The following is a 27,239-nucleotide window of genomic DNA, read 5'->3' as shown; positions in this document are numbered from 1 at the left end:
AATTTTACGCTTCTGTCTTTCAGGAAGGCGCAGTGGCGTAGCTATCGGAGGGCTAGACAAGCCGGTGCTCCGGGGCCCCTAAGCTAAGGGGATTAGAATTCTGATTACAAATTGACAAACTATAAATTGAATTTACATTTTGGCTTTTGTTGATAATCTGGATTACGACGAATCTGGAGTACGTCGAATACAAAGAATATACATCCATAAATGATCCCGTGCGAAGTCGGGGCAGATCGCTAGTGTATGATAAAATTTACTTGACCTAAGTTTATTTTCTCAATCGAAGTCAAAAAGAACAAACATTAACTTGACCTCAAAGACTATACAGCAAATATCGAGCAATTTCTTATAAGAAAAGTTTTTTATCCTGTGCATTTGTCCTTCGGTTACGACCATTAAGCTCGGCGAAAGCTTTCTATAATGTACTTGGGAGGCATTAGAGGTCCCCGAGCGCTTTTTAGGACCTCCAGCTTTCAGGCCTCCGGGCGCTTCCGGTCCAAATTGACTTCGAATATCTTTGATGAGTGATCGGAGCTTTGAAGCTTTTTATTGCTCTGAATGTATGTTTCCCTCTTTCATGTCACATTTATAAAAATACTAGCTTCGCCATGCGGTATCATCTGCGTGATTATTAAAAAAATACACACACAGTAGCGCCATCTGCTTTACAAAACGCAACGGCGTTTTGACTATGAGACTTTTTGACCAAATCCTACGGAAATTGTATACTTTCGAGGCAGAAAGTACCCTATATGTTAATCCATGGTATCAGCTACCTCAATACCGAACATTTTTTAGTATAAGACACAATACCGTTTTATTACCAGCATTAATGTTTACAATACCCTCGAAATTGCTTCAGAAGGACATTTTAATATAATCCTAATTACAGCTGAAGAGCACGTGTTAACTTGTAAGACGACAGTTATTTGTGCTAGACATAGCCCACAGAAACCGCACATGTGTGTGTCCAAATCTCGGAAAAATAAATAAATATATGATGTCTTACGAATTATCGATCAGACAGGTCACGTGTCCTGACGCGAGTTTAACATTTTATACCCATCGCAAAAAGTGCACAACGCCGCTAAAGAAGTTTTCACTTCAAAAATCAAAACCATCTCTAATTTTCCACAAGCTCATATATTAAAGTCTATTTTGGTACAATAAGATAATCAGACACAACCCCCAAGCGACACGATAGTTAATAAGTGAGTTCACTTACGAACAGAATAGTTTGTGTTGCGCCTTATCTCTTGAAGCGAAGGTTCCTACCACTGGAGAAACCAACAACTCTGCTCGATGTATGAGTTATAATTATCATAATATTTGTTTATTTAAGAAGAGATGAGATGTTTGGCCACCTTACGCGACACGACGACTTTATGAAGTATCAAGCATTCACAAACGCTTACCTCTTTATAATATTAATATGGACTAGCTTCAGCTCGAGGCTTCGCCCGCGTGTATTTCCCAAGGGAACAGTTATTTTTTCGGGATGAAAGGTACCCTATGTCCTTCTCCATACTTCAAACTATATGTATGCTAAATTTCATGAAGATTGCTCGAGTAGATAGAGCGTGAAGAGGTAACAAACATTCTTTCGAATATTGGTTAGGATTTCTAGCTGCAAGACGGGTAAATGACATTACTAAAGTCGCAGGTTGTACGTGGGTCAGATTAGCACAGGCAAAAGAAAAGCTAGGCTTCAACAATGAGCAGAAAATGGGTTGAGATGGTGAGTGATTAGTCTAGCTACATCTCGAAGCAATAGTACATATTATTCGATATAGCTACATATTTCGATCAGAGAAAGTGGTTGAAAATTTTTCAAATAAAAGTGGATACCTAAACACACTGATCTGCTAAAATAGCTGTTCTATTCATACACAAATGTGTGGGCCGGGTCGTCAGGTTCCCTCTATTATGGTTGAGCTACGCGATGGCTGTCCCATGCGTCAACTCGTGAACGGGTGCTGCCAGAGGGAACTGGTCATCTCGTTTCTCATATATTTTCATGTAAGTTAATTGTGTTTCACATCGATATATATATATATATATTATAATCAGCACTCGGATCACAATCATAACCTGTTTTGATATACCTTTTGACTATGTAAATTATGTACTTTTATATATTATTAGAAAGAAAAAAAAACATTGTAAGAAACAATAATGGTAAGCCGATCTGGCATGATAGGGACCAACACTGTTCAAATGAGTTTCTTTCGGCATTTCTTCTCAGCAGTGGTCGTTCCGAAATGCCAGTAGTTTGTAGCTTGTGAGAAATAACTATAAATATTGACGAGAAAAAGGTCTAATTTCTGAATAAATGATTTACAAAAAAAAGCACAGATTTGACCATGACTCAATAGAACATCCTGAAAATGAACAATAAAGTTGTAACGCAGCTACGCTTTCTTTGGAATCTCTTTCGATGTATTTCAACTGCGCTGGCACATTTGGATCTACTGTCATAAATTTTAAAATTCCAAATCCGCTCGAACTCTTTGAGGCGTAAACCTTACGATCAAGCTGGTGCATGGGGGTGGCCGTGATAAATTTATAAACATTAAATAAAATAATAAGTTTTATAATAAACTTACTTTGCTACCTACTGCCTAGTGCTTATTTAATATAACCCACGATAATAAAACCTGATAAAGGAAACAAAATTGGTACTTCATAGAAGATGGGATGAAAACCCAGTGAGATGCAGTGCAGTAGTAACGATTGTAGTTGAGCGGGGAGATAATTGTTCGTTCAGACTGCAAGTGAGATATTCTCTTTAGTAGATTTTAATTACAGTTCACAACAAATTCATACGAAAATAACAAATTTTAGTTTCTCCACTACTTAGTGTTGTCGTGTTGTTTCCTTAAAATTTTAACTTAATTCTTATAAACAGCTTAATAAGAATGGTATTATCTTATTAGGCATTGCATTAATCTTCGTTGTGTCCCTCTCTCTTTTGTTCTAATTTGACATTGAAAGAACGAGACAAATGAAGAATAACTTGTTCCGAGTCTAATCAAAAAACAACATTGTTGTAAGGGGGATTTGGTATTTATCTACCGGCACTTTAATACTATATTCAGCACATAAATCAAATGACATAAGCAAAGTCGTGTACACACATCACTCGGAAATGAGCCAAAACAAAAGGGGCTTGAAATCTGAAACGCTATCTTCAATCGCCTGTCTGTTGGGGCCTTATCTTCCGCCTGTCATGTGTGTACGGGCCTTTACCGTGGTTACATACATACGGCTCGGAAATTGGTACGTCCTCGCTGACTTTGACGTATATAAGTGTAGGAAGCATCACGTAAAGATACTAGTTAATAGAAATTTAGAAATAGTTTTAGGCATCACGTGGCCTTTGAGTTTGAAAAAAAATTCTTAGACTTTATTTACGCTGTGAGCGATAAAGACGTATCTGAAGAAATCGATGATAAATTATGGATTTGGATAGATATATCGAAAGTAATTTTTCTGTTCTCTAATAATTCCTATTAATATTATAAATGCGAAAGTTGGTGGGGATGTCGTGTTTGTTTTTCTTTCACGCAAAATCTACTGAGCCGATTGTTATGAAATTTGGTACACGTGTAAAATATAACCCGCAGCGCAGCTAGTAACTAAAAATAAAATAACAATTCTGAAATTTCGCAATATTTGAGATATAGATTTTTTTTTGCCAATTTCGATCAGTTTTTGTAAACAAATTTTTCGGAATTTTTATGTCGTGTGTTACCATCGTCTGACGTTATCTAACGTGACGACAACAGACGCATCACGGGTCGTAAGGGACGCGTAAGGGATAGATCCTGAACGGCCACAACCCACAAGACGTAACCGCGAACCCATCTACACAGAAATAGATATATCGCATAAAACAAACATAATTTATTTGAATAATCATATGTATGTATGCAGTATTTATAATATGTTTCAACAAAATGCACAATGTGGTGTTAAAAAGAAAACTTATCCTTACATCTTTCACCAGCTATAGATATGCGAATTTTAATAACGGTTCAAAGGGGTAATACTGCCAGCCTTCTTGGAACCCTTCCAAGCGGCGACGTACTGGAATCTCTTTATTATTTATAATTAAACTTATAATTTTAGCAAGTACGCTAAGATTTTGTAATAAAATTATCATTCCGATACAAAAAATAAGATCGTTAATCGTGTTACCTTTCAAAATTCACGAGACTTCAATAAAATATGACAGCATATGTTAGCATATATATGTATACATTATATATTTTTGTATAAATATCATAATCTACTGTAACTTAATGTATATGTAATGTACCATAATCTAATTCTAATTTACTTACAAATAATATATGTGTTTAAAATAAAGTTTTAAAACGATGACACTCGGTCGGGCGCCATCTTGTTGTCGTCATTCGTTCCTTCGTTGTCGGCCTGTGCACATCGAATATACTACTTGGTGAGTCATTATTATAAAAATACCTTTATTTATTTATATTTATTACTTATTGATCATTGTACATTCACTTGCTATTGCCGCATTTACTATTGTTTGCTAATACTCCGATTTGCTTAAATTGCTGAATCATTATTTATTAAATTAGATAATGAATCGTTATTTAAAATAAACTAGATAATGAAATATAACTGTTGATTTGCTTGAATACCGACAAAACTAGAATTATGCTATTCAATACTAGTGTTAGCAATAACACACTCCATAAGATAAAATACATTTTTCTTTAAAAATAAATATAATTAGTTTTTAATTGTATATACAAGAAAGCTATTGTCCGCAGGTTCGTCCGTAGTAACCTCTTTTGATCTGGGGTCATCTATACAAATATCGGCCCAACAGTTTAGCCGTGAAAGCGTCATAGACAGACTTTTGCATTTATAAAATGAGCGCACCTTCGAGGAATTAATATGCGCTTCATTAGGCGCGCTTCGAGAAATAGACAATATTGGTACATATTAGGGTTAAAATAACACAAAAAGCGCAAGCGTAAACGCTCCTCGCTAATTACCCAAAAACCCTTTCTTTCAAACTCCGTTAAAATAATTAAATACGCCCTTTGAAATCCACAGCCCTCAAATTTAGTCCGCAAGTAATTTAGTCGGATTTTGCAAAAGGTCTTACTTAATATATTATATCGCGAACGAGGAAAAAAAGGTAAGTAAATATACAGGGCTTAGGGTTTGAGAAAAATGGCTTTAAAAATTTATAGCCCCGGGATATAGGCTATTTAATTTAGCCTTTGTAAATACGTGGCGAGTTGGCGTAAGGAAACGTTGTTTCCATTAATTTTAATTGTTTCAAGAGCTATAGGGCAAGGCGGTGAAATATTATTTAAATACATTTAAGTGATCAAAATTACAATTATAACAATATTGTAAGGTAATCGTAGTTTTTTGTTATAAAACTGTAATTAATATAATTAACTGTAATTTTACCTGTGAAGACTTTTGATTGGCTCTCTGTTTTGTATAGTTATTACTATATAAATAAAAATACATTAATAAATAGGGACCGACATTGTTCAAATTAGTTTCTTCGGCATTTCTTCTCAGTAGTGGTCGTTCCGAAATGCCAGCAGTTTGTAGCTTGTGAGTAATAACTACATAATATAAAGTTTGACGTGAAAAGTGCTCGCGAAGGTCTAATTTCTGAATAAATGTATTCATTTGTTAAGTACGATAGCACAAAAGTTCCAATAAATATATATATTAACTGATAACTATAAAAGCTTGCTTTTACAGTTTCTGGAAGACGGGAAAATGTTCCAATGGCTTTAGGTGCCATATGGTTTGATTAAATTGTATTTATAAGTACATTATAATAAAACTGTGAGTTGGCTATGTTCGTTCGCGCGAAACGCAAAAACCACTGGTTGGAATTTGATGTCGTTTTCACTGTTGTATAACGTTTGGTCTAACTTAAATCCGGTACAGGTTTAATCGCGATACGTTGCTTAGAACCCGAGATATTGACCATAATAAGTTATGAGCGGACGCACGAAACAAACTTGGGCGAAGTCGCGGGCTGGAGCTAGTTTATAAATAAATGAGATAGCGTGGGGAAATAGAGGTTGATTTTTAAACATATATATATATATATATATATATATATATATACCTTTCGAATATTCGAAATATACACAAAAGCTCACGTAGTACATACGAGCTTTATTTATGGAAGCTTAAAGCTTGGAAATGTAAAGAAAATCTCATCACGCCCCACCCCCGTAAACTGGTAATCGCTTACGGTCATCCGTAAACCATTCCATCAAGCTGAATAACACCTCGTCGATAGCTCGGAGTAGCCACATATACAGAGCCAAGGAATTTTAGATTTGGAAATGATTAGAGTGGTTAATAGTCAACAAAAAACATCCCTTGACAGTATACCTTTCACGGTAAAAATAATCGACAAAGAAGTTCACTATTTTTTCAGTCACCTCTCTCAATTGACGACATCGGTGGCGCAGTGGTTCTTGCCGTTGAACCGAGAGGTCCTGGGTTCGATCCCCGGTCGGGTCATGATGGAAAATTTGTTATAAAATATAGTATCGTTGAGTTAGTATCCCATAACACAAGTCTCGAACTTACTTTGGGGCTAGCTCAATCTGTGTGATTTGTCATAAAATATTTATTTATTATTTATTTTAATCATTTAACAATGGGTGACAAAAATAACTTAGACGAAGTTTTGATAATTTCTAGTTCTTTCCAACTATCTCCACACCAAAAATGACTTCAACTCGACATGAAAGGACAAACAGACAAACACACATAAAATATTAGTATGGATGTATGTATAATGTATATATAGATTTTTAACATCAAGAAATATAAATAAAAAAGCTTTGACTTCACCTTCTCCTCTGTGTCGATACAACACCGCGCATGAAAAATTGTTTACGGGGACAACGAAGGTTCGCTGTAAAAATCCCTAATTTCCTGAACCCTTTCATTTATGCCCCGGCAATCTGGAGGTTCAACTTATTTATGGAGGTCCGGTCCTTGATGGCTGCCAGTCAGAATGCGTAATGATAAAGGATGTAAAAAAATTGGAAGACGAGCGATCGCTGATTTGCGATTTTTCTGTTCTTTTAAGAAGGAAAAATCGCAGGTGTACGGTGTATAATTTTGTAAGTAGTATTATAGTCTTTTTTATGTAAAATTCATGTAATTAACGTTTGTTAAATTATGCCCGTTTAGTGTTTTCATTTTCATCTACCACAAACTACTTCTGGTGACAGAACCTGTTGAGTAAATCTACATCTTGGTCTTACAGTACACAGTGGTCTTACAGTACACACTGTAGGTACTGTACAGTCCATGAAGAATGGGAAGATACCTTTAAAAAGTAGGTAATGAAAGATGTCAAGAGTCTAAGGACGTTTTTAAAACACAAGATCAAATGCAATAAATTAATGAATACTTTATGGCAAATTTTGAACATACTATTTCTTTCATACTCGGCGATTGTTAATCAATCGATCAAATCGACGATCGATTCACTCTTGACGGCTCGACTATTTCGTCTGGTGGACTAAACCCACCTATCAAGATATGATTCAAATCGTTGCGATTCCAAATGGTGCGCTTGAAGAAATACCTAAAAAAAATCGTCTAAAAATCAAGCAAAATCATAACAAAAGTCGCACGTCTGCGGCCTGTCGATATAAAGCCATGTAGCGCAAGTTTACGAGTTAGTTCGTTGTTAGCCCTCTCGATGACGCCTTATCATATCTACGTATTTTTGTGCGTCTACCTCGATGATCCCTTCGCATCCCCGTATAACACATCCGTTTGGGTCAGTCGTATTTTAAATATTTTACGGGCTGCCTCATGTTTTGTTTGTTACACGTCTTAGGGATCAGAGGGAAATCGGAACTATTGTATGATCAGATTGTCAGGATCATAAACAGGGCCCTTCGACGACGGATCATGATATTTGTATTATGGACGCTCTTTTAGCACGAGTGAAGAAAATAATCCAGAAACGTGACATATTTTATTTCAGATTTGTACAAGATTTCGCAGAGGAAACTCTATAAAGCTGATGTTTGCAGATGATTCATCTATACTATAATTATAAAGAGGTAAGCGTTTGTGAGTTTGTATGTTTGAGGTTGTAGAATCTCCGAAACTACCGAACTCAAAAATTTTTTCAAAAATTTCAAATCAAAAATTTCAAAACCGATTTCAAAAATTCTTTCACCATTAGGTACATTATCCAAGACTACTATATTTCATCTCAAAATTCCCACGGGAGCAAAGCCCCGGGCAACATCTAGTAATATATATATAGGACCACTATATATCTTCTCATGGATGTCGTACGAAGCGACTACAGGATAAAAGTAATAACTAATACTTAGCAATAACACCCATTCCCAAAGAGCAATCAAGCTCTGGTAATATCAAAGCCGAATCTTTAAACTTTTAGGGTGTTATATTTGATTAGGCTTCAGGGCGTCACAACCCCGAACTGAGCGACGTCAAGATACAGGAGAAAGTGTTTATTTACATTGATTGGATTAGTTAAAGTTATAATTAAATCCTTGATGTAAAATGTTGAATCTCTAGCAACTTGCATGCAGTATTTACGAAACTGCACTATTAATAATTAATTAATTAATGCATCGCTCAACTTCTAGTCTCTGAGGAGAAACTTCACCGCGTCTACGAATTCATACGTCTATGTTTACGACTTTGTAATGGGCTGGAATGGAAAATAAGTCTTGCAGCACTGAAAGCTAGACATTTTCAAAGTTACAAAAGTGAATTTTCAAATCATTACATTGATAGTTGTTATAAATAAGCGAGTCGGACTGCTGCTCTAAGGATTCCGTACCATTTTTTATAAAAATGACGAAAAAATACCGTTTGTTGCGTATGAGCTTTAAATAAGTATATGTGTTAGTCCAAATCAAAAGGGACCTCATGGCGCCCGGCACTTACACTATTATTGCAGTTGTTTTGTATTCGAACAACGGCAATAAAGACCTAAGTGCCAGCCGCCATAAGGTCCCTTTTGATTTGGACGGCCACATATATGTATTGTTATACATCATTTGTGATAATATCAACTGTCTAACTATCACGGTTTAAGAGTGCCTGGAGCAGACGGGACGTTTTTACTAAGACTCCGCTGTCCATTCAACGGAGTCTTAGTAATTCCCCGCTGGATCGTTTTCGTGGGCCGGGTCGTGAGGTTTCCTCTATAATGGTTGAGCTACGCGATGGCTATCCCATGCGTCAACTCGTGAACGGGTGCTGCCAGAGGGAACTGTTCATCTCGTTTCTCATATATTTTAATTATTTCTCTTATATTTTAATTATTTCTCATATATTTTAATTGTGTTTTGATATACCTTTTGGTTATGTACATTATGTACTTTTATATATTATTAGAAAAAAAAAACATTGTAAGAAACAATAATGGTAAGCCGATCTGGCATGATAGTCCCAACACTGTTCAAATGAGTTTCTTTCAGCATATCTTCTCAGCAGTGGTCGTTCGAAATGCCAGTAGTTTGTAGCTTGTGAGAAATAACTATAAATATAAAAATTGACGAGAAAAAGTGCCTGTGAAGGTCTAATTTCTGAATAAATGATTTGAATTTGAATTTGGACCGCGAATTTTATGAGCAGAAAAAACAAAATTTTTGACTATTCCACTGTGATTTCACGTATTAGGAGATATTATTTGTTGTGCCAAAACTCTGCTGTTTATTTGTATGTTTGTAATCAACATTACACCTCGCAACTCTTTAATACACCGTAATAATGATCAATGGGTCTCATTGACCCACAACTTGGAAGTTAAATTACGTCGTTTGGTCTCCGTCCACAAGCGCACGGACAGTTAATCACGTGTTCTGATTAGATAACTTCGAGGCTCGTTAGGATCCCGTGACAAGGGATTTGTCATTTCTAGGGTTCCGTTCCGTCCTTCAATTCGAAAAAAAACAAAAAAATTTACATGATAACATAGTAAGTACATCATGTAATCAAGTTAATTTTATATGGATGCATAAATATTTCAAAATTTCAAGACAAACAACCGTCGATTACCATTTAAGCAATATAAAATAAATAATGAGGAAACTGATTTGCAGATATTACGTTCAGTATTATGTCAAAAAGTTCTAACATTTCGGATAGAAAGGGAAAATATACTGAATATGACAATAAACATACACACTAATGAACTGAATTGTCTACCAGTGTGCAGATTTCCTCATATTTTTCCTTCACCGGAAGCAACCAATATGATTCATTTATTTATAGCTCATGTTGAGCTATAAATAAATAAATCAGATAGGTATACCTACGAACTCAAGGGGCACAAATAGGATTCGAACCTGGGACGCTGTCGATCTTGAACACTCTAATCGCTAACCAGCTACTAAACGGGGAGTATTAAGAGAAGAAACTCACCTTGAACACTATCTATAACCATTTTGTCTTTACTGAAAACTCTGTGACTAAAAAGTACTAATTGTCGTTTTACATAATGATAGCACAAATTTCTAATTCCCACAAAAACTAGCTCGTTCGATACACTCCTGATATTGAACTAAGTCAGGTGGCTGGGTGTCAGTGGGTGTTGAGTTGCAACGTTCACTTGATATCCAACCTGTTGACCTCGAAGATAAGCAATATTCGTATTCCCAAGACATTAATCCTTCCATTCTGGTCTGGGAACGAGACAAAAATATATAATTCAACAGCTGCATCTCTTTCCACGCAGACTGTAATAGTCATACAGCTTCTTAGTAAATCAGAAGAATCTTATTCTCACAGAATTCTAGCAGCCTCAATCCCATTTCTGCTAATAAGTTCGCCATAGACAAACTCTTGGCCCAGTCTAAGACCAAGTCGAGTTTCTAGTTCAGATAGAATGATGATAACGACCTAGATGGTTATAGAATCAAAAAAATACTACAAGGTATCATATAATTGTTCCAGGTCTGCTATTACTATTAATAGAATCTGCTATTGCGAAATTACTATCATAACAAGGAAATGTGAGAATAAAATATATAAAAAATAATATAAAACTTGAAACAAACACTAAATGGCTGGATATCAATAATATAATTAAAACAATAGAAGCTCTAAGAAGCATAATAGAATCAATACAGAAGCTATTGCATGCCTTCTAACAATACAGGAAGCAAAGAAAACTTTTTATATTTTCGTAAAAATACGCCTTTATCAAGCGAATTTCGTTTCGTAGATCGAGCCTAATCACATCAAAACCTAAGCCTGATGGACGTAATATTATTGAGCTGCAGACATCCAACCAAACACGTCAAATCCGATAGCGTGTGTTACAATAGCGATTTTCCGAGAAATAACATTACATTTAAGAAAAATTTTAACTGTGTATACAAATCATTATCAATATTATTTGATTCTTGAGTAATTGGTTTATTCGATGTGGGATATATAGATAAGATATCACACCATGACCAAGTTGCTTTTGCACATGGTTTGCACCACATATCTTCTAGGAAAAACATAAAATGTTTTTTGTGTGACACTTTCAGGGTTTAATAGAATACATATCATATATTCAATTTTTATCAGAAAACTGCTTTCTTTAAAGAACTCCACGCGATTTCAACAATGAAAATTCAAATATTCCTACACTTTATAAAAGGTTCCTTTTAGTTTTCAATATCAATAGACATTTTTGATTTGTGTTTGAAATATGTATTTCCATCGAGAATATCTTCGAGTTTAAAACTTGGATAGTAAGATGTACGTTGAATAATTTATTTTGCTTATTGAAATTCAATAGTTTTATGTAAAGAGCAATCTTTTTAAATAAATCAAATTCATTCGGAATTTTATAGAAAAATTAGGGTATTAAATTTCTATGCACAGAACTTGCTGAAGAACTCTCTCTTATCTCATCTAGGCGTGTTCCATTCTCAGCTATGATGCTTGGAAGCCCTATTCCAAAACTACTCTTTAAAATTTTGAAGACTCAGACTCAGGTTTACGACCGGCTGTCTGGAGTCTACTCTCTTTGGGCTGTTGTTGTCTATCAGCTCACTTTATCCCTTAGCCGCTTCGTACGACGTCAACTGGAGGAAAGGTCCTATTTTAAGGCGGGAACAACATGCGGCACAAAATATCAAGACAAAGAAAAGAAAAATAAATGTATCCGATTCCCAAACATTTCTGGCGCACATTAATCCGCTCACAACAATTTGAGAGGCACTGGATAATCCATAATACTCGTATCTCAACTCTGGAGCTCGGTATTTCTATCGATCATGCTTATGAACTCCAAATATTGGGAACCATTACATGCAGGCTGCTCGGGCCAATCGGAAATTCAATTTCCGATATGATACGATCCGCTAAGAGATCGCTGAAATGCGATACTATTCGTAGACGTCTACAGAAATAGATTAAGGTTAGTTGGTTATGCATATATATGCAATTGCATAGGCTACTTTCCACCATGTAAGAAAACTTCTGTCTATGATAGATTTATAGTATCTATTCATAAATATAAGTGTTGATTTTATAAGTTCTTTTTTAATGTGTTGGTCAAACGCCAAAAACGCCCTTCGCCATATTGGGTTCGAGGTGACGTCATTCCGATAGCAAACCTATACTGAACAAGTGAGTATGTGTATGAGTGAGTCAACAAATTCTCAAGGATCTATCTACTCAACCATACTTCTTGAAATTTCGCATACATGTAGTTTAAAGTGTGGAGAAGGACATAGGGTACCTTTCATATCGGAAAAATAACTGTCCCATGGGAAATTTACGCAGGCGAAGCCACGGGCAAATAGCTCGTTACACATAATGCGTTGGCCGTGGCTAACTACTGGTCAAAATAGTTATAACTCCTAATAATAAAGTCGATACAAATTAGAATTTCAGAAATTGTCGTCTGTAAGATGAGTTATCTATTTCGTGTAACAGGTCTACAGCATCCCTCGGTGTTCGGAACATAAACGATGGCCAGTGGAGTTGAAAACGGATCGCTCCAGAAAGGATTTATTAACAAAGCGTACAATGAGATATAAATTATCAATCTTCTGCTCCATTGGAAGTCTGGGCTTTGATAACGATCGCTAACAGCCAAACAATATTTAGGAATCGAAGTTAATGTTGTTGAAAATGTAGAATAAAAGTACTTTTAAGATTGTTGGTAAGAAAATTTCTTTAGGCACGCCAATAGGCATAAAGCATTGACTGACAGATGACAGCAATCCCAAGAGGGTTGATCACAGGCAGACGGCAAACCATACAATCAGAGCTGAATCGTCAAAGTTTTTTTTACGCGCACTTCGAGTTCGGATGTTGCAGCCGTGAATGCAACCGGAAAGTGTTATTATATTGTTAATCTGACAGATCAACAAAAAGCAAAAAAAAATGGTTAAAATACATTCATATAAGTAACTTTTGTAAAAAAATCTACTCCATACATCAAACTAGGTAGATAAAAGATCGTAAAACTATTTTTTATGTTCGTCATTTCATATCATATGACAAAAACAAATACAAAATTAAAATAAAAAATACTACAGATTAAAAAATCCGATTAGTATATGTATTCGTCAGATTCGCTTTCAGATGCGCAGTGTTTGAATTTAACGACATTTTTCAATTTGCCAACAAACAAGTTGGTCACGCTGTTCCTTTTGGTCTTCTTCGAAGGACCGGCATTGGGGGGCCGGCCGGGCCTCTTCTTCCTGACATTGTTCGAGAACGAGCGAAAATCTTCCTTGCTTTTCACTATTTTGAATACATGTCCTGCGGCTTCTTTATTGGCATTACATATAGAATTCTGTCCATCAGCTTTTGTTGACTGAGTTTTCATTTCGTCGCCAGAGTTTTGCAGTTTGTTGCCTGACAGCATAGCTTTCATGGCTTGCCTTGAATAAAAGGAAAATATGGATTTAGCGCGAAACGTTACATTGCAATACATCGATAATACATCTTCCATATGTCGGCTATTCGTGGTGGGTATTCATGAGAATTCAAAGAATAAAGAAGTGAATTGAATGAGAACGTCGATCTCTTGTATCTATTATACTATACTATTACGCAATACTAACTAACGACTTCAACATTTTCGTGCAGGAAGCAGGCAAACAGTCATACCTTAAGGAGAAGGCTTCACGAACCGTCGGCGCATATTTAGGGGCGGTATTTTTTGTTAGCCCCGTCGTGTGGTTCCGTGAAGATCTGGAGAAGTCACAAACCGCTTATAAGAACACACTGGAGCATCCAAAATCATAACTATACAAAGATATTGATGTGAACTGGACGGAAAGACATTTTGTACGAATTCCTCGATAGCCACCACTTAATGAAGACCCCTGCCCGTTAACACAGCTACTCCGGACGTGTGATTATTGTATAGCTTATGATCTCCTAGTACTGCCGCAGGCACATCGCAAGCGCATCTATATCGAGGCTTCGGCGTATACGCAAGTTTACTCATAAATATAAAATGTCGGTACGGCGCTCGCCTCCGCTCTCCCCTACTCGCACACTGCTTATACCATCTGCGATGAGTAAAACTAACATGGAACACTCCAGTTCGGATTCCGCACTCAACTCCATAAGTAATAGCAGCACCCAGGATATCTACTACAACATTACAAAGCGTCATAAGCGCTCGTTTGAGGACATTACCCACAACATTTCTACCAACAACAACTCTGAAATAATAGCTTTAGTTGAAAACAAATTTGAATTAATCAACAATACCTTAATGACGATCATTCAACAAAATCAACACAACCAAAATATCATCACAATTATGTCAAACAAGCAGGAAGAACTACTCTCAAAAGTTTCTCAATTGGAGCAAGTAAATAGTACATATAAAAACCGAATTACATATCTAGAGAAAAAGATTGAATCATTGGAAAGCGCCCGCTTGAGTAGCTCCCTTGAAATTCGTAATCTTCCAAAACATCAGGATGAAAAAAAGGAGTCTCTCATAAAACTCGTCAAGGACATCTCGGTTACCTTGGAGATGGAGAAACCAATTTCTGAGGCTGAGATAAATAACATATACCGAGTGAAATCAGAAACGATCGTAGTCGATTTGACTACCACCCTTCGTAAAGAAGCACTCATCTCTTGCTACAAATCCTTTAACAAGACAAAAAGGCAACAATCCGAGCCCACCCTGAACTCGGGCCATCTGCAACCCGCCGGACCTATAAACCCTGTCTATATATCAGAGTCGTTGACTAGTCATACCAAACATCTATTCTACATGGCGCGCGAATGTGTCAAGAACAAGAAAATAACAGCGGCATGGACTTCCTTCGGAAAGCTGTACATTAAAAAAGAAGATACAGGAAGGCCCATTCTCATCAAAGAAGTAGGCGATCTCCCTTCTACTACCCCCAACATGTGACTAGCCCCATGTGCCCCCTTCTGGCGGCGTTGCTTTGTACAGCAAGATAGATCCATATTCCTTTTTTATTTTTATTCCTTATTTTGTTTTGTATATTTTTTAGTTATCAATTCATGCATAACTCTACCGCGTGTTAATTATATTATTCCGTATCTTTACCATTATAAACTATTATTATTTGAGAAGGTATGCAACTTTCGGTCCATTTTCACGCACTACACACTTTTTTTCTCTATTCCACACTACTTCCTACACTCCACGCAAACTACACATATACAAACGAGACAGGTATCGCGATTCCAGGCCAGCTCACCCTTAATAAACCTTTTATATCATTGTCACGCGTATCCCGTGACAATTAAATACTCTATTATAATTATTACATATAGCTAAATGGAAAATATTGAATCCTTGGCCTCAAATCTCGATACCATGTCTATTGCACGAGCGATTAAGTGCGATACTGATGAAATGAAAGACCACATATTACATAACAACCACCAATTAAACATAATTTCTCAAAACATACGCAGCATTAACCACAATATGCCTGGTTTCACTGCACTTGTCCAATCCTCGCAGGTCTACTGGGATGTCATTGTTCTGTCCGAATGTTGGCTACCTTCCGCTCAACACATTCCAGAACTAGACAACTATACACAGGCTACAACCTCCCGAAATTACACACAAAACGAAGGAGTCGCTATTTATTGTAACAAACATCTTCATGCCACTTTCGAAGAGCCCAAAGTTGAAGACGCTAACTGTCTTATCCTAAAACTAGACCAGTCTACCTGTATAATTGGTATTTATCGGCCCCCTGCACACAAAAACGCCACAAACTTCATAAACTCCCTCGATCGAACTCTTTCTAAATTAAAAAGCTTTAAAAATATTATAATATGCGGCGATATTAACATTGATATTACCCCAACAAACACGAGCAGAATCCACCATGAATATCTTAACATGCTAGCTGGCCATGGTATGCTTCCTGGACACGCCATCCCAACCCATGTTCGTACATGCTATGACCACATGATTATTAAATCCAAACTTGAGGCCACATGTCTTGTAGTGGAGTCGACTCTGACAGACCACTTTACGGTGGCCCTATCTTTAGACCTCAAGCACAAGATTAAATTTAGGGAAAAAAGAGGAAACCAAATTGATCTTAATCAGCTGGATCAAGTTATTCAAGATTTAGATATTAGCCCCATCCTAAACTGTGCCGATGCTAATAAGGCTGCTAACCTTTTAACCGAATCTCTTTCTTCCTCTATAAGTAAATCCTCCAAACCATCCAAAACCCCGAAACGGAAAATTATATATAAACCCTGGATTACGAAGGGTCTACTGCGCTGTATTAAAAATAGAGATAACCTCCACAAAAAATGGAAGAAAGATCCTGAAAACGAAGTTGTTTGTACCACTTACAAACGCTACCGGAATTTTTGTGCTCAAATCCTCAAAAAGGCCAAAAAGTCCCACGACAGGCAACAAATAGAAAATGCACGCGGCAGCCATAAACACCTTTGGGAAGTTATAAAAAACATAAGTGGCACAAATCGCTCACACGACCATTCCCTATCCCTCCTCGATACGGACCCAAAAGACAGTATCAACAAAGTAAATGATTACTTTGCAAATGTGGGAAAGAACCTTGCTAGCAAAATACCACCCCAAAACACCTCTACTACTAATACCATCCAAAACTTCAGTACGTCCTCCCCAAGTCAAAGCTTGCTCATGGCTGAAGTCCTAGAACAAGATGTCTTTCAGATAATTATGGGTCTAAAAGATAGGTGTGCGGCTGGCTTAGATAATATATCTACCATAGTTGTAAAAAGATACGCAACATTACTTGTTAAGCCAATCACTCACGTTTGCAACCTCTCTATTTCACAGGGTATTTTTCCCTCCGCCTTCAAAAAAGCCTTAATTAAGCCGATTCACAAAAAAGGTGATAAAGACAAAGTCGATAATTATAGACCAATTTCTATCCTGCCGGTCCTATCTAAAATATTAGAGCGCATTATGAATATCAGGCTGATCAAATTTCTTGAAACAAATAATCTCTTATCACCATCGCAATACGGCTTCCGTGCAGGTAAGTCAACTAGCGATGCGGTCCTCGATTTGGTAAACTCTATCATCACATCACTAGATGGTAAACAGAAATGCTTGACCATTTTTCTCGATAATTCCAAAGCTTTTGATACTGTCTCCATTCCACACCTTTTAGACAAACTAGAAAAAATAGGAGTGAGAGGGTTACCCCTTAAACTTTTTAAAGATTTCCTTAGCGAAAGGACCCAACTAACTAAAATAGGAGATTGGACCAGTGACGAAAGTTACATTTCGTTTGGGGTGCCTCAGGGTAGCATAGCCTCACCCACCCTATTTCTCGTTTACATAGACAGCCTATGTCGACTCAGACTCCCGGGTGGAAAAGTCCAAGCATTCGCCGACGACACGGCTTTATTTTTCTGCGGAGACACATGGGAAGAGACCTTCCAAAACGCTCAAAATGGATTCAATATCGTCAGCAACTGGTTATCGTCCAACCTATTAACCCTAAATATAAGCAAAACCAAATATATAGCCTTTTCGCTTAAAGCAAACCATCAACCTCCAGACACCTTGCACATTACTGCACACGAATGCATCAACATGCAATCTTGCTCATGCCCCTCTCTAACCAGAACAGAAAGCTTAAATTATCTAGGCGTCATAATTGACCAGACCCTATCTTTCTCTGAACACGTTGAAGCTTTGTCTTCTCGACTACGTAAACTTATGTATATTTTTAAAAACCTTAGGCATATAGCAAATCGTCATGTCATCAAAATGGTATACAGTGCCCTAGCCAAATCGCTCATAATTTACTGCATCACCACTTGGGGTGGAACTCACAAAAACAAAGTTTTAGTAGTGGAGAGAGCCCAAAGAGCTATTCTCAAGGTTGCAGCAGGCTTTAACTTCCGCCATCCGACAACAGAGCTCTACAAATACTGGGATGTACTCACCGTTCGGCAGCTTTTTGTACTGTATACCATCTTGAAACAACACTCTCTCCTTCCTTATAATCCCAACGTTACTAAAGTAACACGCCGTAGAGGAATGGCCTGTCCCACTACCCAACTAAACACCAAAACCTCTAAAAACTTCTTTTGCTTTCTAGGACCATATCTGTATAACAAAATTAATAAATCCCACTCCATATATCCCCTCCATAAATTTAAATGCAAACTCTTACTGACACAGTATTTAAAAACACTAGACTACGCGTCCACTGAAAACCTACTCACACCCATCGTATAATTATAGTACCGCTACCTACCACACCTTCACCCGCACTCATTCATCATCGCCACTCACTTGCTCACACACACTACACATACACACTCCACACACTCTACATCAACACTCACCAAAATACGAATCCTCGTCATCCTTCTCACAACCTCTAATTTATGATTATTAGTTTCTAGTTCTTAGTCAATAATTGTCTTATATTTTTTTTTTTTTTTCCTTTTATTTTTTTTTATCTTTTATTTTTTTTTTTTTTTCCTTTTATTTTTTTTTATCTTTTATTTTTTTTTTTTTCTTTTTTTTTATCTTTACCTAACTTTTGCTAGTTTGGCTCCTTGAGCTTATAAAACAGAATCAGCACATTTCACGAATAATGTTATCTTATGGCCCTAAACAAAATTGTTATAGGAGGGATAAGGCCTAGTTACCTGTAGTACAGGATCCAACAGGAACCTATTTCAGGGACTAGCCGCTTCACAAATATAACTTTTATGTACCTAATCATCTGTAAGCCAAAATTGCTGTAATCTTCTATATTTGTGTAAAACTGTAACTGTACCTGTTCCTTTTTATTTTGTGAAGTGGAAATAAAGTCTATATTATTATTATTATTAATGACCAAGGCTCTGCTAGTTTCAACAAATTGAAGAAGAACTGCGATGAAATTAGTATTACTGTCTTCTTAATTAGGTATATTGATTCTGTTTGCCTACTCCTAGAACATGTAGAAGATATTACCTGATCTCGTCAGCAGAATTAAAGTCGAACATCTTCAAATCGTTCATATTATGAGACGAAGACACTGGCTTGGACGAAGGCAATTTTGAAGTGGTTGCTCCATGGGCTTCCTCTTTGTTGTCTGTTCCAGCAGAATTTTGGCTTTTCGGACGATCCATCTCAAATTATATATATAAAAAATTCAGGTTTCCAAAAATGACATTTCAAAATGATATCGATGTCAACTTATAATTTTTAAAAAAATATAATATGACTCAAACTACTGAGTTTATTCATCTCTCAAAACACTTCCATAGATTAACAAAATAGAAAAAGTATGTTCACAAAGTACACTTCCCATTGTGTCCATTGGCTTTGTCCCACAACGTGATAGAAATTATTCAATCATACCTATTTTGATAGATCATGTTCTTTTTAGTGCAGCGTTTTCATTTTTTTTTTAATTCTCTCCCTTCAAACTGCAATACAACAATGCAAATACTGCTGTTTTGCGGCTGGACTAAATAAGAGTGAAGTACCCAAAGACCAACTTTGTTCCAATGGTATAGCACTGGTGTACACGTTGCTGCCCATTTAATATAACATTCATAAATTGTGTTTTTTCCTATAGAAAAATTAAAATATAAATAAATATATTAGGACAAAACACACAGATTGAGCTAGCCCCAAAGTAAGTTCGAGATTTGTGTTATAGGATACTAACTCAACGGTACTATATTTGTATAACAAATACATATATAGATAAACATCCAAGACCCGGGCCAATCAGAAAAAGATCATTTTCCATCCTAACCCGATCGGAGATCGAACCCGGGACCACTCGGTTCAGTGGCAAGCACTTTACCACTGCACCACCGAGTTCGTCAAATTACACATTAATGCACCCTTACGACCATTACACACCCTACCTATTTTCAACTCAAAATATTTCACATGCAAACTTTACGTCAAGCTGGTTCAGAGCCAGGGGCGAAGCAAGTTTAATTAATCAAAAGCTTCACAAATAAAGCTGTATGTAGTGTAGGTAGGGGTGGTTCTCAGAGCGTTTCGATCGCTGCAGCCTGTCATTACAATTTTTAAAATTTTAACAAAGACAATAATTAGTTTTACACTAGCTTTTGTCCACAACTTCGTATGAGAGTAAAAATCAGTTTCCCGTGAGAATTTCAGGAAATCCCTTATTAGTGCTCTACACATGTGTGACTCACATACAGTGGTCCTAGGAACCTACACACCAAATTTCAGCGTTCTACACCCAGTAGTTTCGGCTGTGTGTTGTCTGTCAGTCAGTCAATCAGTCAGTCACTCAGTAACGCAAGTTTTATACATATAGAAGATTGGTCTCCATAAAGAGTCGTTCGCACGGGCGCTTATTAAGCGGTGGAATAGAACAATGAGTGTCCGTGTATTCGTTCACTCGGCAACGCTTTTCATTGCAGGTTAATGTACGCAAGGGAACAATGTTTAATAAGCTTTATAATTCAAAGGAAATTTCAGCTTGCCTCCAAGACTTATTAGAGGGAGACAGTGGGCTCGTCTTGTAACAAGCACACCCCATGTTTACTAATATCAAGTCGTCAAGAACATTGCAAACCAATGGTCTAACTACTAAGACCAAAGACGGTGCCACGTGGTGAAGTCAAAGTTGAAAAGCGGAGCGTAGGCACTAACACTTAATGGCTGGGAAAATAACAAGAAAAACGCTCGGTGAGGCACAAATGTCTGTTATTTCATCATGGATGTGTTAACAAGAATGGGAATACAGACCGACAGGGGCGAATCTCAGGTACAAAGAGAAATAGACATTTCTAAAGTATTCTAAAGCAAAATTAGCTTAAGGTGCGCCGTGTTCGACGTCAGTTGTTCAGTCCCGTTGTAGAATTACCCAACGTTGCTTAAGGTAAAGTCTGAATTGTACCATTTGTAGGACTTATTAAGCTGCATCTTGCTTGTTGTTGTTTGAGTAAGTCTTACACGGCAGCTGGGCAATGTAATTTAAGCTTATAGTGAGTTTCAAGAAATTGTTTTGTTAGTCATATTCACAAGAGAAGGGTTGTGATTTTCCACGTCGCTTCAGTTTTCATGGCAATGCATAATGGATCCCAGGATCGGCTCTAGACACGGGAACACCTCAACGGTTTACAGTGCGGATGTGTTTTTTTTTTTGTCGCGCGTTAAATACAGCAATCTCTCTAACGAGCTTGTGGAAAAATTTACGTTTTCGTTAAAAACTTGTTCTCTAGTAAGTTTTGTTTAATAAGGAAGCAAATTCAATGAAGGCGTTTTTTATATATTTAAAAAATAAATTCATAATATTGTTATCAAGCGGAAAGTCATTTAGAGCTCCAAGGTAATGATGCCTAAACAAAGATTAAACCAAACAAAAATAAGCGTATCAACAAGGAAAAATGCTTAAAACATGTCCAATTTAATTACAAAAACGCCATTTCCGCTGAAATGCTTCTTTGAAGAGGTCTTTGAATTATTCCAGCAATCTTTGGCAAGATATCCTCGCCCGCCCCTTTGACAAAGTGTAGTGACGTTGCGTCAGTGTTAAATTTTTGCGACAAGCGAAGTCCACTATGGGTGGTTCTCAGAGCGTTTCGTACCGCTGCGGCCGGGCTGTCATTACAATTTTTCACAAAGACAAGAATGAGTTTTATTTTATTACTTTACATTAATTACTCTGTACTGTAGTAATGTCAATTTTATTAATGATTGATTTTGGAAATGATTTCTTTCTCAAGAAAATTGACGGATTGTAATGACCGCGCAGCCGCAGCGATGTAACGCTCTGCGAACCACCTATTACAGATAATGAAATATTATGTAAATATTATGTAAGACTTAGAAACACAAAAAATATTTATAATTCAGAATCAATCAATAGTCCCTGTGCGACATTTGCCTCAGGCCTGTTTTTTTTTAACTGTTTAGTTTCACTGTTGGATAGGAACTTCCTATCACTATCATAGTTTAAAACAAAGTCACTTCCCGCTGTCTGTCTGTTCTTGTGTATGCTTAGATCTTTGAAACTACGCAGGGGATTTTAAGATAGAGTAATTCAATAGGAAGTTTAAGGGGTATAATTTGTTGGTAGAAGCTTGCTAGTAGAAGATAAAAGCAAATTTAAGTTGTGCGAAGCAGTGGCGACTCGCTACATTTACAAAGCGATTATCGACAGCGTCTCACACGTATTCCGCTTTGCCGACCTTCCTAGATACAAGGTCCTATAATATTCATTCTTTCTGTCTCCCCCTAATCATTAGGCCTCTAAAGGGCTGTTATATTTTCTCTCAGCCTCCGAGCATGACAGCAGTCTTTTCATGATTATATTTCATTTGTGATTACGAATCTTGGGAGGTTCCTAATGATTCAATTATCTAAGGGGGCGATATTACCAGTAACTGGTACCTGAAAAAGCAAAAAATGCGTGCCAGGTCTGGTGACGAAATATAATGTATTTGCGGTAATTGGATGGAATAAAATATGCATAAAGTTACTTTATTATTGGAAATTAAAGTTTTTAATTCCTCTGCTGAGGAATATTACTTACTTTTTTTACTTATAAGCTGTTACACCACCATATCAGTCCATAGTTAAAATTTGTCACCTTTTAACTCAATAAATATTATCCTTATTCTTATCCATATTATATAACAAAGTCCTCTGTCGCGTCTGTCTGTTCGCGATAACCTCAAAAACAACTGCACGGATTTTCATGCGGTTTTCACCAATAGATAGTGTGGTTCCTAAGGAAGGCTTAGGAGTATAATTTATTAGACGTGTTTTTCCAAGCGAAGCCGGCACGGGCCGCTATGTATTATTACAACCTAAAGAAAATTACATTATGAAAAAAATATGTCGCGGGCTCCTCCTCGTGTAAGTTTATTTGCGTGACAGTTCCACACCCAAGCATCTCACCACAATGTAATACCCAAAAACTAAAAATAAAAAGTTTTCATTTTAAATAATTCATCTAAATCCTCAACTAAAAGAACTCTTGTACGGATCAGCAATCCTCTACTTCAAAATAGTTACAAAAGCTTTTGAAAATTCAAACGATGTCGGTGATCTCAGACAAAAGTCTTCGAGATTCGACAGCCTCCAATATTTACTTTTAGACAAAGATAAAAGCATCCAATGTTGGAATTTATACAGTGTTTTGGAAACCGCTGGAGTTGGAATATTAAAAATATTGAACCATCTTGATGTTAGATACATATTTCAATAAGTTTAGAAAATATACAGCATTGACAATACATGTTATATGTATTGTTAGTGCACGATTAATCTTATGGACATTACAATTCAGAAGCATTCATGTTTATCTTATACAAATTGTTTTTATTTTCTTTTTCTTTACTTAAGTATGTCTTGCAGCGACTGTACCAACATTTGCACACCATTGTATGCCAAGGCATGTTGAGTAGTATTTTAAGAATTTATGTATCAATTTACAAATGTTTTTGCAAATAAAATATCTTTTATATTTTTTATCTTTATCCTTGTAAATAAATATAACAACGTTACGAAGCGAGAGGACGGAACGTTGTAAAAATGTACCCTTTTTAACAGGGACACAGGGACAGGGAGAATTTCAGGAGGCTAACTAACATACTGTACCGACATGAATAGCTAATGGTTACTGACAAAAATTCAGGTTATTCTTCATGTCCCCCACGTCTTAGTTCTACATTCATAAATCAAAATCACACACAAATATGTCAAAACTTCTACATAAATACGATTAATAGATTTACCGTAATATGATTTAGGTTTCAAGGGGCTTATTGTGGGACACATTGCACGGATGCTCCTGCAAAATTGAGAGGCAATAATACGTCAGATATTGAGGATCATTCAAATTCCATATTAGATTATGATCGATTCATGTTTGAAGGGAACAATGCATGTTCTTAAAAAGCTTATTTGGAAGTCGATAAGTACGTGACTCAAAAGGCATTGTATTAATAAGTTGTTTCGAGAAAAGCGAACGGGAAATCAAATAAAAAGATAATGTTACTAAATGTAAAGTGTGGACGTATGTTTGTTAGTCACTCAAGCTTATTCCACTGAATCTGGAATGGTACGGTAGTTACGGTAAATTTTATTCCGAAATCATATCGAATAATAAAGCATGCTCTTCTTCTTCATAGTCGTTTTCCTCATGGCTGAGGGTCGTGGTTATTACGTGGAATGAAACACACACAACAACTTTCTTGGCATTAGTAATGGAGTGGTTTGCCATTGCACACACTTCACCATTTCACACACAAGTTGATAATGCAGATGAACCAGTGTGCAGGTTTCCTCACGATGTTTTCCTTCACCGAAAGCAAGTGGTGGTCGATGAAAAATACTACTATACATGAGTCAGATTGGTATACAAAGTCATGTGGCACGAGTAGGATTCGAACCTGTAACCTTTCGATCCACAGGCGGGCGTCTTAACCATTACACCACCACCGCTTCAATAAAGGATGCGCTAAGCCATAAAAATACAAAATAAAATAAATTGTCAAGAGTTTGTGCCAATAAATTATGGGCTATTGAATCCAAACAGTCAATTTGAACTAGCAAACAATGCCACTGTTAACAAATGAAACCAAACACCAGTGAACCAATATTTACCAGCATTGTATTGATAGTTCAGTGTTACAGAATATATGGCAAAATACAGTTTAGAGACGATCATTACGAGGGCTAAAATATATATTTAGATTTTATCCATAAGCATCGGACATCGAGTAGATTGTAGTAAATCTGAATAGCTTATTTATTTTTTTTACACTTAAGAAAATACTTTCCCTTTCCCTACTTTAAACCCTCTTCGATCATTATGAATTCAAACTAGGAACCTAAAATGAATCGCATTCATACTAATAATTAAGTTGATGGTACGAATTTGCGATGCAGATCAGTTTAGGTCACAAAGTGAATCGCTTTAAGAGATAATGGTAAGTCTCCTGGTCTCCTTTTACCACATTTTGTTTAGTCATAAACAAGCCACAGTTTTCAACCCGTACTGTTAAGATGGTTAGTTGTCCAGTGTACAAGATTTACATATAAAAACAAAGATTCGTTTCTTTTCGTCATTAAATCAAATCGTTTCAGAAACTGACCTTCACAGGCACTTCACGTTAAATTTTATATTGTAATTTCGCAAAAAAAAACTACAAACTGCTGGCATAATCAAGCACAGCAAATGTCGGCCACGTCCAAATGCAACGTCAAATTTCCAGCATTTACCTTCACGATTATTTTGCTTATTTTAAATGTCCAACGGAGACAGCAAAAGCCCTTAAGTCTAATAGGGGCGAATGAATAAGAAACTAATGTGTCCTCATGGGAGCGTCGTCTATGAGGCCGAACTAAACGTTCGGACGCACACCTGTGTCCAAATAAATTGAAAGTGACTATTTTTTCGATTTAAAAAGAAATTCAGACTTAAGGATTTATTATATAATGCCAGATAGACTATCGATCGGTGAACTCAGACGGTAGGGGGGCGCGAATCAACTTGCGTTGCTTAGTTTACACGGGCTGTGTCTTATGATAGAATATTAAATGATCTAATGTATAACTTAGAGAATATCTACAATATCTACAACCCGAGACACAGCTGAGTAATCTGTGTTTAAATCCTTTTTTTTATTATCTTCTCTCTCACACTACATTGATATTTCTATTGTGTTTATTCATTTTAACATTTACGTATACGTATGTTTACAGTTTATCAGCACTCGGATCACAATCATAACCTGTTTTGATATACTTTTTGACTATGTACTTTATGTACTTTTATATATTATTAGAAAAAAAACATTGTAAGAAACAATAATGGTAAGCCCTTCTGGCATGATAGGGACCGACACTGTTCAAATGTGTTTCTTTCGACATTTCTTCTCAGCAGTGGTCGTTCTGAAATGCCAGTAGTTTGTAGCTTGTAAGAAATTACTATTTAATATAAAAATTGACGTGAAAAACTGCCCGTGAAGGTCTAATTTCTGAATAAATGATTTGAATTTTGAATTTGAATTATACGATATGTTTACGTAGTAAGATCCGGGACTAGGTCTAGTATGATGGATATTGCAATAAACGGCCATAGAATTGGTGCGCTCTCGCGTTCTGCAGTCCGCTGGGAATATTATGCAAGCCTTAAATGCATTTTACTGCACCGAATATATTGCCGTAATTACCTTATTAAATTGTTATGCGCAACTATATTTCTCTTTTATATATTGTTATTGCTGGCTCTTAATAGAGATAATAATTAAATATACTTACGTTAATTAAAACGTTCAATGTGAAAATCAGGTATTGTGTTAAATTGTACTTACATTGTATGTACGTACATTACTTAATTAAAAATATTATATTATATATGTAATTCGAAAGTTAGAAATAGTGTCTTGTGGCTTAATTTATTGTATTATATTTCGAAATTATACATTTTCCTGACTTTTTAAATTGGTACAGTCATCTACTTAATCCTTAAATGACATTCTGATGATTGTATATGAATAAAAAAATAAAAATATATATTTTTTAAATTAAAAATACAGAGTATATCCGAGTGTACATATTATAAATGCGAAAGTTTGTGCGGATGTGTGTACGAGCGTGTGTGTATGCATATATTTTTGTTGCTCTTTCACGCAAAATGTACTGGACCGATTGTTATGAAATTTGATACACGGGTGGAATATAACCTGGAATAACACATAGACTACTTTTTATATTGAAATTC

At 36.3% G+C, this 27,239-nt stretch overlaps 2 protein-coding genes across 8 annotated transcripts in view; both read right to left on the bottom strand.

Moving 5' to 3' along the window:
• Positions 1-27,239, bottom strand: part of LOC128674221 (uncharacterized protein) — a 334,397-nt gene that overhangs the window by 291,588 nt on the left and 15,570 nt on the right. The gene's annotated exons all lie outside the window — the stretch shown is intronic.
• LOC128674226 (uncharacterized) lies at positions 13,582-19,723 on the bottom strand. The gene is made up of 3 exons (XM_053752682.2): positions 19,484-19,723; positions 14,158-14,241; positions 13,582-13,928 (listed from the first exon to the last, which is right to left on the bottom strand). Exons 1-3 carry the CDS (start codon positions 19,639-19,641, stop codon positions 13,595-13,597), a joined length of 576 nt encoding a protein of 191 aa, XP_053608657.1. The 5' UTR covers positions 19,642-19,723; the 3' UTR covers positions 13,582-13,594.

This window comes from Plodia interpunctella, chromosome 12, assembly GCF_027563975.2.
Source record: "Plodia interpunctella isolate USDA-ARS_2022_Savannah chromosome 12, ilPloInte3.2, whole genome shotgun sequence".
Classification (NCBI taxonomy): Eukaryota; Metazoa; Arthropoda; class Insecta; order Lepidoptera; family Pyralidae; genus Plodia; species Plodia interpunctella.
Note: the sequence above shows the minus strand (reverse complement) of the source record. Positions and strands in the feature narration are given on the sequence as shown.

Excerpts from the sequence above, each read along its gene's own strand:
- LOC128674226 (XM_053752682.2), bottom strand. The coding sequence starts at position 19,641 with ATGGATCGTCCGAAAAGCCAAAATTCTGCTGGAACAGACAACAAAGAG. Across the intron at positions 14,242-19,483 it reads AATTCTGCTGACGAGATCAG|ATCTTCACGGAACCACACGA; the intron begins GTAATATCTTCT and ends TGACTTCTCCAG. Across the intron at positions 13,929-14,157 it reads CGTGAAGCCTTCTCCTTAAG|GCAAGCCATGAAAGCTATGC; the intron begins GTATGACTGTTT and ends CTTTTATTCAAG.